Genomic DNA, 15000 nt, shown 5'->3' on the forward strand with positions numbered 1-15000 from the left:
TAGGACAATTAGTTCCGCCTCATTCAAATTAGCAGCACTGAACACAGAGGCAGTTACACTCCCACCAAAACATATCAAAAAATGTATATGATTTTTCACAACTACTTAAGACAACAATATACTGCATAGAAAAGTTATCAAAAAACAAAAACTTCTTGTTCTCGGTCCTTGGCCTCCTCAGGGAAGATCAGCTTAGACTGCACCTGGAGGAAGACAGTTAGAGAAAAAGAGAGAGAGAAAGAGACTTCAGCTTGCTTCCACCAGCGTCACTGTCTTATGGATGGGCCTCTCCAGGTGGACAGCTTTGGAGATGCGCTTTCCTTTCTCATCAAGGGTTGAGTCACTGATGAGCAACTTGAGTCTTCGTACTCTTCCATCCTTTCCTGGGTACACTTCGATAACCTTAGCCATCCTCCACTGGTTACGTGGTGTGGCATCATCTTGTAGGAGTACAACATCATCGACCTTTGCGTTCCTACGATCTTTGGTCCACTTCTGTCTCTGCTGGAGATTCAGGAGGTACTCCTTCTTCCATCTTGTCCAGAAGTGGTTGGATAAGAGTTGAACTCGACGCCATCTTTTGCGGAGGTATAGATCTTCCTTGACAAACTTTCCAGGAGGTGGAGCGAGGATCGTGGACTTCATGGTCAGGATGTGGTTTGGTGTCAGGGGCTCTGGACTGGATGAGTCATTGAGACAATCAGTGGTCAGAGGTCTGCTGTTTACAACCGCCATGACTTCATACAGGAACGTTCGTAGAGAGGAGCAGTCAAGTTGCGTGGCTGACTGTTCTAGAATGGACGTCAAGACACTTCTGATGGTGCGGATTTGTCTTTCCCAGACACCACCCATATGACTTGAAGCTGGGGTGTTCATGATGAACTCACATCCCAGTTCCTTGAGCTGTTCCTGATCCATCTCTTTCAGTGCTTCAGCGAACTCTCGTCTTGCTCCAACGAAGTTTGTACCTTGATCACTTCTTAACTGGCGTACTTTTCCACGAATAGCGATGAATGAACGCAGAGCGTTAATGAAGGCATCCGTGGTCAAGTCGTCGAGCGTTTCAATGTGAACAGCTCTGGAACACATGCAGGTAAGTAACAATCCGTAACGCTTTAGCTCTTTCCTTCCTTCCTTTACGTAGAAGGGTCCAAAACAGTCCATCCCGCAGTAAGTGAATGGAGGAGCTGTTTCCATTCGATCCTCCGGGAGATCTGCCATTCTTTGCTGTTCAGTGCATCTTCTGAACTTCCTGCACATAGTGCACTTGTAGATATGGGATGATACTGCCTTGCTGCAGCCTAGTATCCATATGCCATTGGAACGGAGTGCATTCATGGTCATCCCTCGTCCCTGATGGTGCACTCTCTCATGATAGTGCTTGACGAGTAACATAGACACATGACTGCTCTTTGGAAGAACCGCTGGATGCTTCACCTGTGGGTGTAGGGTGGCATGAGTTAAGCGGCCTCCAACTCTGAGGACACCTTGGTCGTCCAGGAATGGACTTAACCGGTGCAACTTATTGGCTCTGCCCTTGACTGGTGTCTCCTTTTGACTCTCGAGTAACTGTATTTCTTGCGAGAAGGTTGCTTCTTGAACCATCTTGATTATGGTCAGCTCCGCTTCTCTCCTTTCCTCTAAACTGGTGGCTTCACAGGACTTTGGCTTGAGACCTTTAATTTCTTTCACATGGCGCTGGAGTCTGGCGATAGCTTTCACCATTCTGGACCAGTCTGAGAACTTGTGTAAGCGATCTAGCAGCGACCTGACTTCCTTCGCCTGGGTGTCGAGAACCTGGGCCTTCTTAAGTTCAGGGTCGTCACTTGCAATCTCTCCCACCTTGACTTCTCCACTTGGTAACTCCTTCTGCCAGAGAAAGTGTGGGCCTGTGAACCAGTTAGAGGATACCAGTTGCTCTGCTGTGAGACCTCTTGAGGCATGGTCGGCTGGATTCTCTTCCGAAGCCACATACCTCCATTGTGTAGACTCTGTGCTTTGCTTGATGCGTTCCACACGATTTGCTACAAATACGTGAAATCTTCTGGCTTCATTATTAATGTACCCAAGGACAACTCTTGAATCAGTCCAGAAGAATTCTTGTAGGCATTCTACTTCCAGTTCTTTATTGAGCATGTCACTGGTGCGGACAGCTACCACGGCTGCTGACAGCTCAAGTCTTGGTATGGTTGTGACCTTAGTAGGGGCAACTCTTGACTTTCCCATTACTAAGGAACAGTGAACTTCACTTGACGTACTCACTGCTCTGAGGTACGAGCACTCTCCATAGCCTGTCATACTGGCATCGGAGAAATGGTGGAGTTCGTAGTGTTGGACCTTGAAGCTTGATGGAACGTAGCATCTTGGAATCTTCACACCAGCCAGATTTTGCAGGTCTTGGAGCCAGCATTCCCACAGAGGTCGTAACTCATCAGGCAAAGCGTCATCCCAACTGAGCTTGTCACGACACATCTGCTGCAAGATCTGCTTTCCCACCAAGATGAAGGGTGCCACGAATCCCAGAGGATCATATACTGAAGCGACCGTGGACAAGACTCCTCTTCGGGTAAGTGGGTTCTCTTTGACGATCACTCTGAACTGGAACTCATCGGAAGACACGCACCACTGCACACCGAGCACTCTCTCCATGTGCACTTCACCCAGTGCCATGTCTTTGTCTCGGGCAGCTTCTGCACATTCTTCTTTTGGGATTGTGGCTAGGACTTCCTTGCTGTTAGAGATGAACTTATGCAGCCGGAGTTTGCCTGCACTGCAAAGCTCTCTTGCTTCTTTCACCAGCTGGATTGCTTGGTCTTCAGATGCTACACTTGACAGACCGTCATCAACGTAGAAGTTCCGTTGGATGAACCTTATGGTGTCTTCGCTAAAGTTTCCTCGTCCTTCGGCGGCGATGTGCTTCAGTCCATAGTTTGCACAGCCAGGTGACGAAGCTGCACCAAACAAGTGGACTTTCATCCGATAGATAGAAGGTTCGCCTTCAAGATTCCCATTGTCCCACCAAAGGAATCGTAGGTAATCTTGGTCTTCTGCCTTGACATGGAACTGGTGGAACATGCGTTCTATGTCACACATGATTGCCACGGGACCTCTTCGGAAGCGATACAGAACTCCCACTAAGGTGTTTGTCAACTCCGGACCCGTTAGAAGATGGTCGTTTAAGGATGTCCCTTGGTACTTAGCGGAGCAATCGAAGACAACACGTATCTTCCCAGGCTTTTGTGGATGATACACCCCATGATGTGGGATATACCAAGCTGGAACCTTGTAGATGTCTTCCTCTGGGACCCTTTCTGCATCTCCACGGCTTATGGTCTCATCCATGAAGGTCTTGTAGTCTTTGTAGTACTGATCGTTTCTTCTCATCTTCCTTTCTAGGCACTTGAGACGATGGATAGCACAGATCTTGTTATCAGGTAAGTTAGGCCTTTCTTTCTTGAATGGCAGCGGCATTTCGTAATGACCGTCGCTCTTTAACTTGATGCCCATTTCCATCTTCGACAGGAACCTTAGATCCTCTTGAGAGATGGGGCTGGCTTCTGACGCTCTTTCGACAAAGTCAGACTCCAGCATCTTGATAACATCTGCAGGTAACACAACTTCTTTGATCTGTGTTCGACAGACATAGTGCACTTCACTTGTGAGGTCTGAAGAGGACGGTAGACCTGGCATCACTTGCTTCACAATGACGTGGTTACTGATTCCAATTGCATCTCCATAGTTGAGACATGGGTTACCATATCCCACCACACTCCAGCCCAAGTCTGTTCTCTGAGCAAACGGCTGATGTTCCTCACCAGGCACCACTTGTCTTGGAACGAGGGCTTGAGCACAGTTGTAGCCAATTAACAGGCCGACATCACAGCTTTGCTGAGGAGCGATCTCATCTGCAATGTGTTCAAGATGAGGCCATGCCTTCGCTGTCTCTGGTGTGGGAATATGGTCTCTGTTTGCAGGTATGAACTCTCTTGAGTAAGTCACTGGCAGAGTGATTATCTTGTCTGAACAGAATCCTCTTACTTGTAGACCAGTCAGTTTCCGACAGGACACGACTGTGTTTCTTGAAGCCAGTGTGGAGAGCTTTAGCTGAACTGGTTCACTCTTTGTATTGAGAGCCTTTGCTGTCTCTTCGAGGATAAAGGTTGTGTCACTTTGTGTATCGAGGAGTGCATAAACCAGAACTTCACGATTTGGCTCACTTGTAGATGACACCCACACTGGAATTATCGTGGACGTATGAGTGTCCCCAGCATTCTGGACGATTCTATTGGACGTTGCCTCAGGTGCTGGTCTCTCAGCCTGCTCTTGTGGCTGATTATTCTTTCTTTCCTTGGACTTATCACTGTTCCTTGCTCCATTAGGCCTTGTTGACATCCTTTCTTCCTTGGAACGATCGTCGTGGAGGCAAGTTGGATGTCTTTTCTCACAGGTGTCGCAGGTGTTTCTATCTCCACAGTCCTTGGAGCGATGGCCAGACTTCAGACAGCCGAAACACAACTTCTTCTCTTGAACAAACTTGATTCGTTCTAAGATTGTCTTTTGCATAAACTTGCGACACTTTTGTAGACTGTGTCCTGCCTTCTCACAGAAGACACAGCTTGTGACGACGGCTTTCTCATCTGAGCTGGTTGCTAAGACCTTTGCTCCAGGACCTCTGCTCTTTGAACCCCTGTCCGGAATGCTTTCACTTGGCTTCAGAGCATGGAGAGATGTTATTGGGCTGCAAGCAATTTTGGCTTCACGTGTGAGGAACTTGACAAACTGACTGAAGCTCGGGAACATGTGAGTTTCTTCTTCTGCTTCTATGACTTTCCTATTCCACCTTGAAGTCAACCAGTCTGGAAGTTTAGAGAGTATTTTCTGGTTCTCGTTACAATCATTAAGTATTTCAAGACCTCTGATCTGAGACATGGCAGCCTCACAGCTGCGTAGGAAGTCCGCGAGTTCTTGAAGTTCCACACTGCCTTTGGGGCTGATCTTGGGCCAAGCCTCAATCTTATCTCTGAAGGCCTTGGCAATGAGGAATGGATTGCCATATCGCTCATCTAGGATGTGCCACGCTGCATAATAGGCTGACTCTGTGCCTAGTAAGAAGTAGCTCTCTATGGCCTTCTTGGCAGACCCACCCACATACTTGCGTAGATAATATATCTTCTCTTCGGCTGGTATGTTTTTCCTGTCAACGAGCGTCTGAAAGGACACCTTCCAGTCGTTGAATCTGAGGGGGTCGCCATTGAACACTGTAGGTTCAGGTAGAGGAATGCGACTTGCACTGATAGATTCTGCAAACAATCTGACAAGAGCTGCGGTGCCGTCTTCAGCTCCGTCTTCTTGCCTTGTCTGTGATACAGCTTGTGGTGGAGAACGGTGCTGTTCTTGCATTGGGCGTGTTACAGTTTGTGGTAGAGAATGGTGCTGCAACGGGCTAGTTTGAGGCTTGACTTCCTCTTCCTTCTTCACAGAGACACGTTGATGGAGAAGCTCATTTATTTCTTCATCTGAGCAGTCACCGCGGTTAGATGCTTGCCCTGAACATTCGCTCTGCTCATATACTTGCTGTCGTGCTTTGGCAGCCTTTAGCTTCTTAACAGTCTCCAATCGGTTTAATTCTCTGCGTTTGGCTTCTAGCACTCTTTGTCTTTCTGCACCTTCAGCCTCTTGTTTGGCTTTTAACTGGGCAGCTTCAGCTTCCTGTCTTGCTTTAAACTGTGCAGCTTCAGCTTCAAGTCTCTGAAGTTCTTCAATATGATGCTCTTGTTCTAGCAGGACTTCTAAGGTGGCTTGGTTAGCAGCAACCTCAGCAGCTGCACTTTTCCTGCTTACAGAGGAGCGTTTAGTGTGATGAGAGCTGATGCCTGTCTTGGTTGAGGCTACAGACGCTATCTCTTCGATGAATTGTTCAAGATCTGCACGAGTAAGGTCAAGTCTTTGACCTTTAGCCCTCCTTGTGTCTAGAAGGTCCATTGCATTCTTTACAATTTTCTTTGTTACTGTTTCACAGGTGTCGACTCTGCGACGTGTGTTATGGTCAGGAACATCAATGCGCTTCCAATCATCATAAACTTCATTTAGACTCCTAGAGGCACTGCACATTTTAGTGACGTGTCCATCCAGCAGTTCATCTGAGCACTGTCCACTCAGCGCTTGGTTGGCTTCTTTAGTGACATCCTTCCACTTCTCATAACACACACTGAAACGATGTGCAACTTTTCTTACTTGCTCATCATGCAGTTCTTGACCCTTTTCCGTCAACTTGCGGATTCTTTGGCCTAATTGTGGCTCTTCTGAGGAAGCGGGGTTGTCACCTATTGGGCCTTCAGTCGCTGGTGGCTGCACGGTTGTGCTGTGCTGCAGCAGCTCTTTATTTGCACACTCCTTGTCAAGTGCTTCTGCCTGCATGTCTGTGTGATGTACATCCACAGTAACTACACGCTGGCTGCCACTCTTAGACATCTTACTTGATTTGATGTTGTTGATCACTGCTCTCTTGTGCTGTCTTCTGGAGCAGTAAGTTCTCACTGTAATTCCCTCTAGGTAATGATCAGACAGCAACACGTTCTTTAATGCTACAGGTAGGATTTATTAATCCGGACCGTGAGAACTGTGAATGATAAGCATAAACAAAATACAGGAAATCACAGATCAAACAATAAACAATAAATCAATACTTGTCATAGTTTCTTTCATGTGCTTAAATTCCAAATACAGTCAAAAACAAATAAACTTAATCACATACAAAACATTAACCTTAGCAAAACAAATTACAACATCAACAACAATACACTTTGGAAACATTTAGTTAGCTCTTTAGCTTGGGTGAGTTAACATGGGTGAGTTAACATTACTTCACATAACATAACAACACAACACTAAAAACAAAGTAATTCCTTTTGGCATAAAAACAACACACAAAAACAACAAACTGTACCTTATTGGCTGCATTACACATACATGAGGAAATTAAATAACTATGGCTCTTCTTCATCACAATGTCAACAGAAAACTGCGGAGAAATGGCATGTGTGTTACACCTTAAAACGCCCCCGTCTCTTTACCCCGTGTTTCGCGATAAAACGTCCCCGGAAACGGTGGATTAGGACAATTAGTTCCGCCTCATTCAAATTAGCAGCACTGAACACAGAGGCAGTTACAAGAGCCAACTGACCTTCTTGTCACCTGACAGGAGGGAGTTTCCCTGGTTGGACGTAGCGCGTGGAAGGAACACGTTATTCCAACCAGTTCCCTTCCCCTCCATCAGGCGCCCCGGCTGTCATGGGGGAGGCGTTATAGTGATGACCAGGATTACGTACGATTATGTTTTTGTGAGGGTATTAACTACCCTGAGAGACACAGGGAGAACATGCAAACTCCACATAGAGTGGGCCCTTTCCCCAAACCCCACCTAGGGTATGGGCGCTGATGACACGGAGAAGACACACCCCCAGCGCCCCCGGCGCAGGACCTTCTAGCTGTGAGGCGACAGCGCTACCGACTGCGCCACCGTGCCCTCCCACACCTTCTTTTTCTAAGGACAACTTATGTGGCAGAAATAGATTTTCACGTGTGTGTGTGTGTGTGTGTGTGTGTGTGTGTGTGTGTGTGTGTGTGTGTGTGTGTGTGTGTGTGTGTGTGTGTGTGTGTGAGTGTGCGTGCGCGCGCATCAAAGTTGAGGACCAAATGCTCCACTGTTCAACCAACTATAACTATTTAACCAACTAAATGGCTGCATAAATAAATAAAATAGTTGATTAATAAAAAAATGTATTCACTCCCCTTCCTTCATTGTTCCATTAATTCTCTATCTTCCTTCCCCCTGTTCCATCTCTTCATTGCTCTGTCATCCCCTCCCAGATCCCCAGCCTCGTCTCTCATCCCGTCCGGCTCTGTTTATCATATCTCTCCCTGTCCACTGTCTGCGATGGCAGGAGGCAGCGAAAGGCAAAATGATGGCTGCATGCTCTTATTCGCTCCAAACAAGCCCTGAGTGTCTGTGTGTCACATTCTGTCTCAGACCAGGGATGGGCAAGAGGGGAGTATTAACTCAACAACTGGAGTGCTCCTCCACTCCCATGACCTTCTCATCTATCCTCTCTCATTTCATCCAGTTCAAACAGGCCAGGGGTTTTCAAGTGATATTAAGAGGTGGAGCGAGATGGAGGGGGGAGGGGGGGGGGGGGGGGGCGAGAGAGAGAGAGAGAGAGAGAGAGAGAGAGAGAAGGGAAAAGGTGTACATGACTGGACCTCTCTCTGTTCTCCTTTCATCTACAGTTTAGCAGTATTACTACATTGGAGCAGCAGAGAGAGAGAGAGAGAGAGAGAGAGAGAGAGAGAGAGAGAGAGAGAGAGAGAGAGAGAGAGAGAGAGAGAGAGAGAGAGAGAGAGCCAGAGAGAGAGAGAGAGAGAGAGAGAGAGCCAGAGAGAGAGAGAGAGAGAGAGAGAGCGCGAGAGAGAGTGCGAGAGAGAGAGAGAGAGAGATGCATACAGCGGTGGGTCGAAAAGTGGGGTCCGGGGAACCCCAGGGGTCCTTGGGAGGGTTTCCAGGGGGTCCCCAGCTAAATTTGTTGATACAGCATCACAATCATTTTAACCGCTTTATCAATTTATATGTTGGCTAGTCATTGCTGATCTACAAGCTTGTACATATTGTTGAACATATTTGTTTATCTCTTCTGGGGGGTCCCTGGCACAAAACTTTTTCACATGGGGGTCCACAGCCAAATATATACATTATGTTTTTTTTTTGAGAACCACTGGCATGCAGTACATGCATGGAGACACTAGGATAGGAAGACTATAGGATTGAGTGAGTTGAATGCACACACGCACGCACACACACACACACACACACACACACACACACACACACACACACACACACACACACACACACACACACACACACACACACACACACACACACACACACACACACACAGAGAGAGTGGACAGGTGATTGAAACGGTTCACATGGTTCATTTGTAGAGGAAAGACTGAAGCCTGTGCAGAGGTTTCATGGCTCACATGTTTGTGATTGAAGAGCATAGTCTTGTTTTGCTGTCCCAGCAGCTTCCCCTTCCCCCACCCGAGAGGAACTCTAGTGGTTTGTGGTAATTATGGCTAAAACGATTACACAGTCAAATCCTGAGTGTTGATTTAACTCCGAGAGTGCACAAACGGAACCCAAATGGACCAGTAAGGACTTTTAATGTTTAGTTGAACTACTGACACGCTACAGATACATGACACACACACACACACACACACACACACACACACACACACACACACACACACACACAAACACACGCACACGCGCACACAGACACACGCACGCATGCACACACACTCACCTCAGCAGACCAAAGCCCTTCTTCTTGTTCTTCTTCTCTGGCTCTTCCACCTCCTCCGATTTCTTCTTCTCTTTCTCTTTCCCCTTCCCCTTGTTCTTCTCCTTCTTCTTGGCCTTGGCCTTCTTCTTCTTGTCTTTCTTGTCCTTGTCCTCCGCCTGATCCCCCGCTCCCTGGCGGGACGAGCTGCTGGCGGGGGTGTCCCTGCCCGAACTTTGGTCCGTGCCGTCGTCTTTACGAAGAGGAGGAGAAGGAAGAGGGGGACGAAGAGGAGGAGATAGAGAGATATTAAATGAAAGGCAGTGATGGGAAAATGATGACTGTCTTTTTTTTTTACTTGCACAATTTGGCATCCCTAAACCCAATGTGTAAAAATTGGCAGGTGTAGTAGTAAGAATAATAATCATCATAATAATCACAATAATCACAATAATGACAATAATCACAAAACTATATTTGTTTAGCACTTTTAAAAACAGTGCTAAAAGTGCTTTATAAAAAGATTATATAATTTCAACAATACAACATGAAAGAAGTAAATAAATGGTAAACAAAAGCAAAAACAAAATCAAACAAAAAATCAAATAAACTTCCATTAAAAACAAACAGAAAGCATAAAGGCATGGATGGAGATAAGCCGGAATAAAAGAGAGGCAATAAACAGATACGATAATAAATAAACAGTATGAAAAGGCCTTGAAATAATGTTTTTCAGAAGGGATTTAAAAGAAGCCTTAGATCCTCAGGCAGGGCGTTCCAAAGGGTTAGTTGTTCCCCGGGATCTAAGGTAATGAGGCCAGTTTGAGGAGCAACCAAGATGACTCTGACGGAGTATCTAAGGCTGTACTCAGGCTCATACGGGACCAGCATATTGTCGCTGTCGGGCAGAAACCTCCTATCTCCATATTCTAACTTCTTGTGTTTTGTTTGTAAATTAACGCCCCTACTTGATCATACTACAGCGTCACACAAAAGCATCAAAAGTAGCAGATCTACAAGCTCAAAACGCGGCGCGAAGCGACGCGTTTCGAGCTTGTTGATCTGCTACTTTTGATGCTTTTGAATGTGAATCCTGAAAAATAACAGTTTAGGACATATAAGGTTTCCACCCGACAAAGACGATATCTAAATGTAACCGGGAGCCTGGCCTGGCAACTGCAAGACTTAAAAAAGTCAACAGTAACACTGTGAAACAAATTCTGCGATTCTAGATAGTAGCAAAGTATACAATAGCAGGACAGTATTACAGTTTAGTAAACACTGTTATCTAAAGTGGCTTTAATACCGTTAATAACATGCAGGGTCAAAAGAGGTGAGATTTGTTTAATGTCACAATCGTGACTAACCTTGCGATGAACACCTATTAGATTGAGGGTTTAAAAGAATCTGGTAGACAGTTGCACACACACACGCACACACACCCATTTCTTTATTCAAAAGAGCGCAATTAATGACTTTACAGTAAATTAAAGAACCGTTATTTAAGACTGGACAAATGTTAGATGAGTAAGTTTTGACGCCTCATTACTTGTTAGACAGAGTGGAGGCATGGCCCGGAATTACAATTATCACACACACACACACACACACACACACACACACACACACAGTGTATGACAACGGACTCAGGCACACGTAATGCCTGGACACCTGCTCACAGCAGACACACACACACACACACACACACACACACACACACACACACACACACACACACACACACTTTAAAAAGGGAAGGAAGATGAGACTATGATGTGTAATTAGCAGAGCAGCCTTTTCAAACACCACCTGTCAGAGTTTGAAAGATAACCACAACCAAATTAAACTGCTTTATTGGAATTGAGGGTTAACTTCATTTAGACGTCAATTACCACTACCGGGGGGGGGGGGGAGGGGGGGGGGAGACTGTCAAGCAATAACATGAAATTGTGTGAGTGTGTGATTTCCCTCCATGATGCAAAAACCATTAAAACTGTGAAGCAATGTCCACAGCTGTGATCCACACAAATTTGTATTACTATTATGTGTGTGTGTGTGTGTGTGTGTGCGTGTTATCTTATGCAGCCAGTGCACCATCTCAAGGCTTAAAGAGTCACATCAGTCCAACACAACAAACAAACATAACACACTCCGTCTGCACTCCTACATGGACACTAATGTTTTTCTGTGTGTGTGTGAGAGAGAGAGAGAGAGAGAGAGAGAGAGAGAGAGAGAGAGAGAGAGAGAGAGAGCATAATGTTTCAGAGAACTGTGCCCTGTCAATTAACAACAGCTTTCAAAGTGTGAACTTGTTATAAAAACGGTGACAGACACGATTGCTCTGTGTTTGTGTGCATATGAACATGATAGGGGTGTGTGTGTGTGTGTGTGTGTGTGTGTGTGTGTGTGTGTGTGTGTGTGTGTGTGTGTGTGTGCGTGCGTGCGTTGGGGGGTGGGGGGGGGGGGTGTTGACACGTCCTATTACTTCTATCCTGTGTGAGTCAAGTCACCTGACTCATTACCCTGGTGTTGACAGACACAAGTGAGCTGCAGATAATGTGAAATGTGCGGCTAAAATAGCCGATCTACGAGCGCACTGCATGTGAGCTTGTAGATCGGCTATTCATGGCGTGCTACACCTCCAGTCGTTGAAGTATAAACCGGGGCTTAACCCATTAAGATCGGGAACGCATCTGTGTCAGTTTAGATTTCTTTGGCTATTCAAAAATAGAAGATATACAAGCTCATAGCGCGGCACCGAGTGCCGCGCTATGAGCTTGTAGATCTGCTATTTTTTTTTAAATCGTGAAAATGTTTTTTTTTATATTTTTGTCCGAAAAACTGTTAGGATTTAGACATTTTTTTAGAAGCGGCCTCAGGTCTTAATGGGTTAATGTCGGGCTGCAGAAATGGAACCTTGGTTTCAAGAAAAGTGCCTCTGAATCGACACAGTCGAATGTCGGGAGGGGATTTTTCAAAGCTGCTCTGGGGCCGGGGAACAAAGGTAATGTCTGTGCTAGCGAAAATAAGGCTGAGGGCCTCCTAGACAAAGGAGAGATGTTTCACCTGTGAGCCTTGTGAGTAGTAAGCACTTTTTTTTTCAGTGCAGGCTTATGTAAATTAGTCCTGGTTAGCCCTGAATTTGAATGAACTCTAATAGAGACGGGAAGGCATTGACAGAAATACAGCTATCCCGGAGCGAGCCACCAAAAAAAAAAATCCCCTCGAATTCAATCTCTGCCTCTAATCTATTCTGTACAAACGGCAGACACAAATGAATAAACATGGTTCCTAACTGGGCTTTCATTAGCATTCGTTATATTCATTTTTTCCTGGAGTGTATTCTCTCTCCTCTGTGGAATTAAGAAGCAGAGAATATCTCGTCTGTGTTGCAGGCAAAGACCTTTCCTCTTTGCAGCAACGCACAGATATGCATTTGTAAAAGTCAAACACACACACACACACACACAATCGTATATACTGAAACCAGTGGTGTAAAGTAACTAAGTATATTTACTTGAGTACTGTACTTAAGAACAATTTTGAGGTATTTGTACTTTACTTTTACTTTAGTTACTAGTTACTTCGTAGATTTTGATTATTATTACTTTGGCAATTTGAAAATAGCCGATCTACAAGCTCACAACGCGTCGCAAAAACGTGTTGTGAACTTGTAGATCTGCTATTTTCGAAGGATTTTTATACATTTTACACATTTGAAAACTTGTGAAATGGGACTTTTACTTTTGGTACTTTAAGTACATTTTGATACCAATACTTTTGTACTTTTACTCAAGTACATTTCGAATTCCAGACTTCTACATTGCATTATTGATACTTTTACTTAAAGGACGACTTCACCACTTTTCAACATATCTTCATATAATAGGTCCTCACTAATGCTCATGATAAAATGATACCATTTTTTTCTAATCAGTCTGTGTCTCAGAGGAGGGCTGTAGACAGTTCAGAAACCCGTCTACCCGTGACATCATCGATGGGGAATCCAAGCTAATAGAAACTGCAGGCTTTGTATTCCTGGAAAGTTGCAATGCAGTAATAGATCCCATTGTTCTCGCCTTAATAAAAATCTGATTTTTTTTTTTTAAATCTTTTTGGAAAAAAAAATCCTGCCGAACGATGATGTCACTGGTAGACGGGTTTCTGGACTGTCCACAGCCCTCCTATGAGACACAGACCAAGTAGAAAAAATTGTATAATTTTAACATGAGCATTAGTGAGGACCTATTATATGAAGATAGGTTGAAAAGTGGTGAAGTCGTCCTTTAAGTAAAACATTTTCCACCACTGACTGAAACCCTACACCCTCTCTTCCTCCGTCTTACCATCGTCATCCTCAGCCGGCCCGTCGTACGACTTATCGATGGCCGCCCGGAAGCTCTCGTTGCAGCCTCTTCCTCTGACCATATTAGGGCGCGGGCGGTGGAAGGGGAGGAGCTCGTTCTTGCGGCTGACCTCCGACATGGCCGTCTGGAGACTCTCCAGAGAGCTGGACTTCTTCAGGCCCAGGGTGGGACCCAGCTCCACGGGAGAGGACGGGGCTGAGGGACAGAGAGACAAAGACGGATGGAGCGAGAAAGGGGGAGAGAGACACAGAGAGAGAGAGAGAGATTCTTGGTTAGTCTGGTTGGGCGGTAGCCACGGCGTGGTTTTCACCAGTGGTGGACAAAGTACTCAAATGTTTTACTTAAGTAAAAGTATCAATAGTCAATACTGCAATGTAGACTCTGTTACAAGTACAATTCCGGAATTAAAAAATTTACTTCAGTAAAAGTACAAAAAGTATTGGTATAAAAATGTACTTAAAGTACCAAAAGTAAAAGTACTAAAATGTTTGAAAATAGCAGATCTACAAGCTCACAGATGCGGTGGTGAGCTTGTAGATCTTCTATTTTCAAACAACTTGTAGATCGGCTATTTTCAAATAGCCTAGGTATAAAATAGGGCTAAATTGGTTAATGTATGTTTTATAATGTAATAATTTATATCTGCGAAGTAACTAGTAACTGAAGTTTTCAAATAATTGGAGCGGAGTAAAAGCCCCTGAGATGTAGTGGAGTAAAAGTAAAAGTATAGACAATTGGAAATACTCCAGTTAAGTAAAAGTAGCAAAAATTGTACTTAAGTACAGTACAGTACTTGAGTTTATGTACTTAGTTACTTTACACCACTGGTTTTCACCATGGCTGATTTGCCTGCTGGCCAAAGAGGGAATTTGAAAACAGGAGCCAGGCCAGCTTCAAAGTTGAAACGTTCTCTGTTATTTCTCCCCTAGTACCCACTTGGCCCAAATGTAGTATCACTTTACTGCCGCGGGCTATTATTCCGGCAAATCTACACAAAGCTTTTTCCAAAAAGACATTAGGGACCATTTTGCATGGGAAAAAATTGGGGGCCTGTCGGCATTGACGTCATGTAGGATGTGGCCACAGCGTTGGACCAGGCAGCTCAACATGCCTGTGTCCCCGTCTGGCCTGGTTTTGAGCACTTTTGAGAATTGAGAATTGACGAGAATTCGTCCAAACGACCACACCGCCAAGGACGAGATTGGACGAGAATTATTTGGTGGGGGGGGAGGGGCGGAGTAGAAGAGTACACCCAGAAATCACGTGATCACAACGGCAAAAAAAATCAC

At 45.2% G+C, this 15000-nt stretch overlaps 1 protein-coding gene across 4 annotated transcripts in view; it reads right to left on the reverse strand.

Annotated features, from left to right (window-relative positions):
- The window catches only part of LOC311064591 (partitioning defective 3 homolog B-like), a 308896-nt gene that overhangs the window by 162160 nt on the left and 131736 nt on the right, over positions 1-15000 (reverse strand). For all 4 annotated transcript variants that reach the window (XM_084084456.1, XM_084084457.1, XM_084084458.1 and 1 more), the window contains exons 15-16: positions 13691-13906; positions 9369-9597 (exon numbers count right to left, since the gene is read on the reverse strand). In XM_084084456.1, coding sequence (XP_083940582.1) covers positions 9369-9597; positions 13691-13906 — 445 coding nt within the window. The remainder of the gene's footprint in view (positions 1-9368; positions 9598-13690; positions 13907-15000) is intronic.

Source organism: Gymnoscopelus microlampas (assembly GCF_963454915.1).
Source record: "Gymnoscopelus microlampas genome assembly, chromosome: 17".
In the NCBI taxonomy this organism is placed as follows: domain Eukaryota; kingdom Metazoa; phylum Chordata; class Actinopteri; order Myctophiformes; family Myctophidae; genus Gymnoscopelus; species Gymnoscopelus microlampas.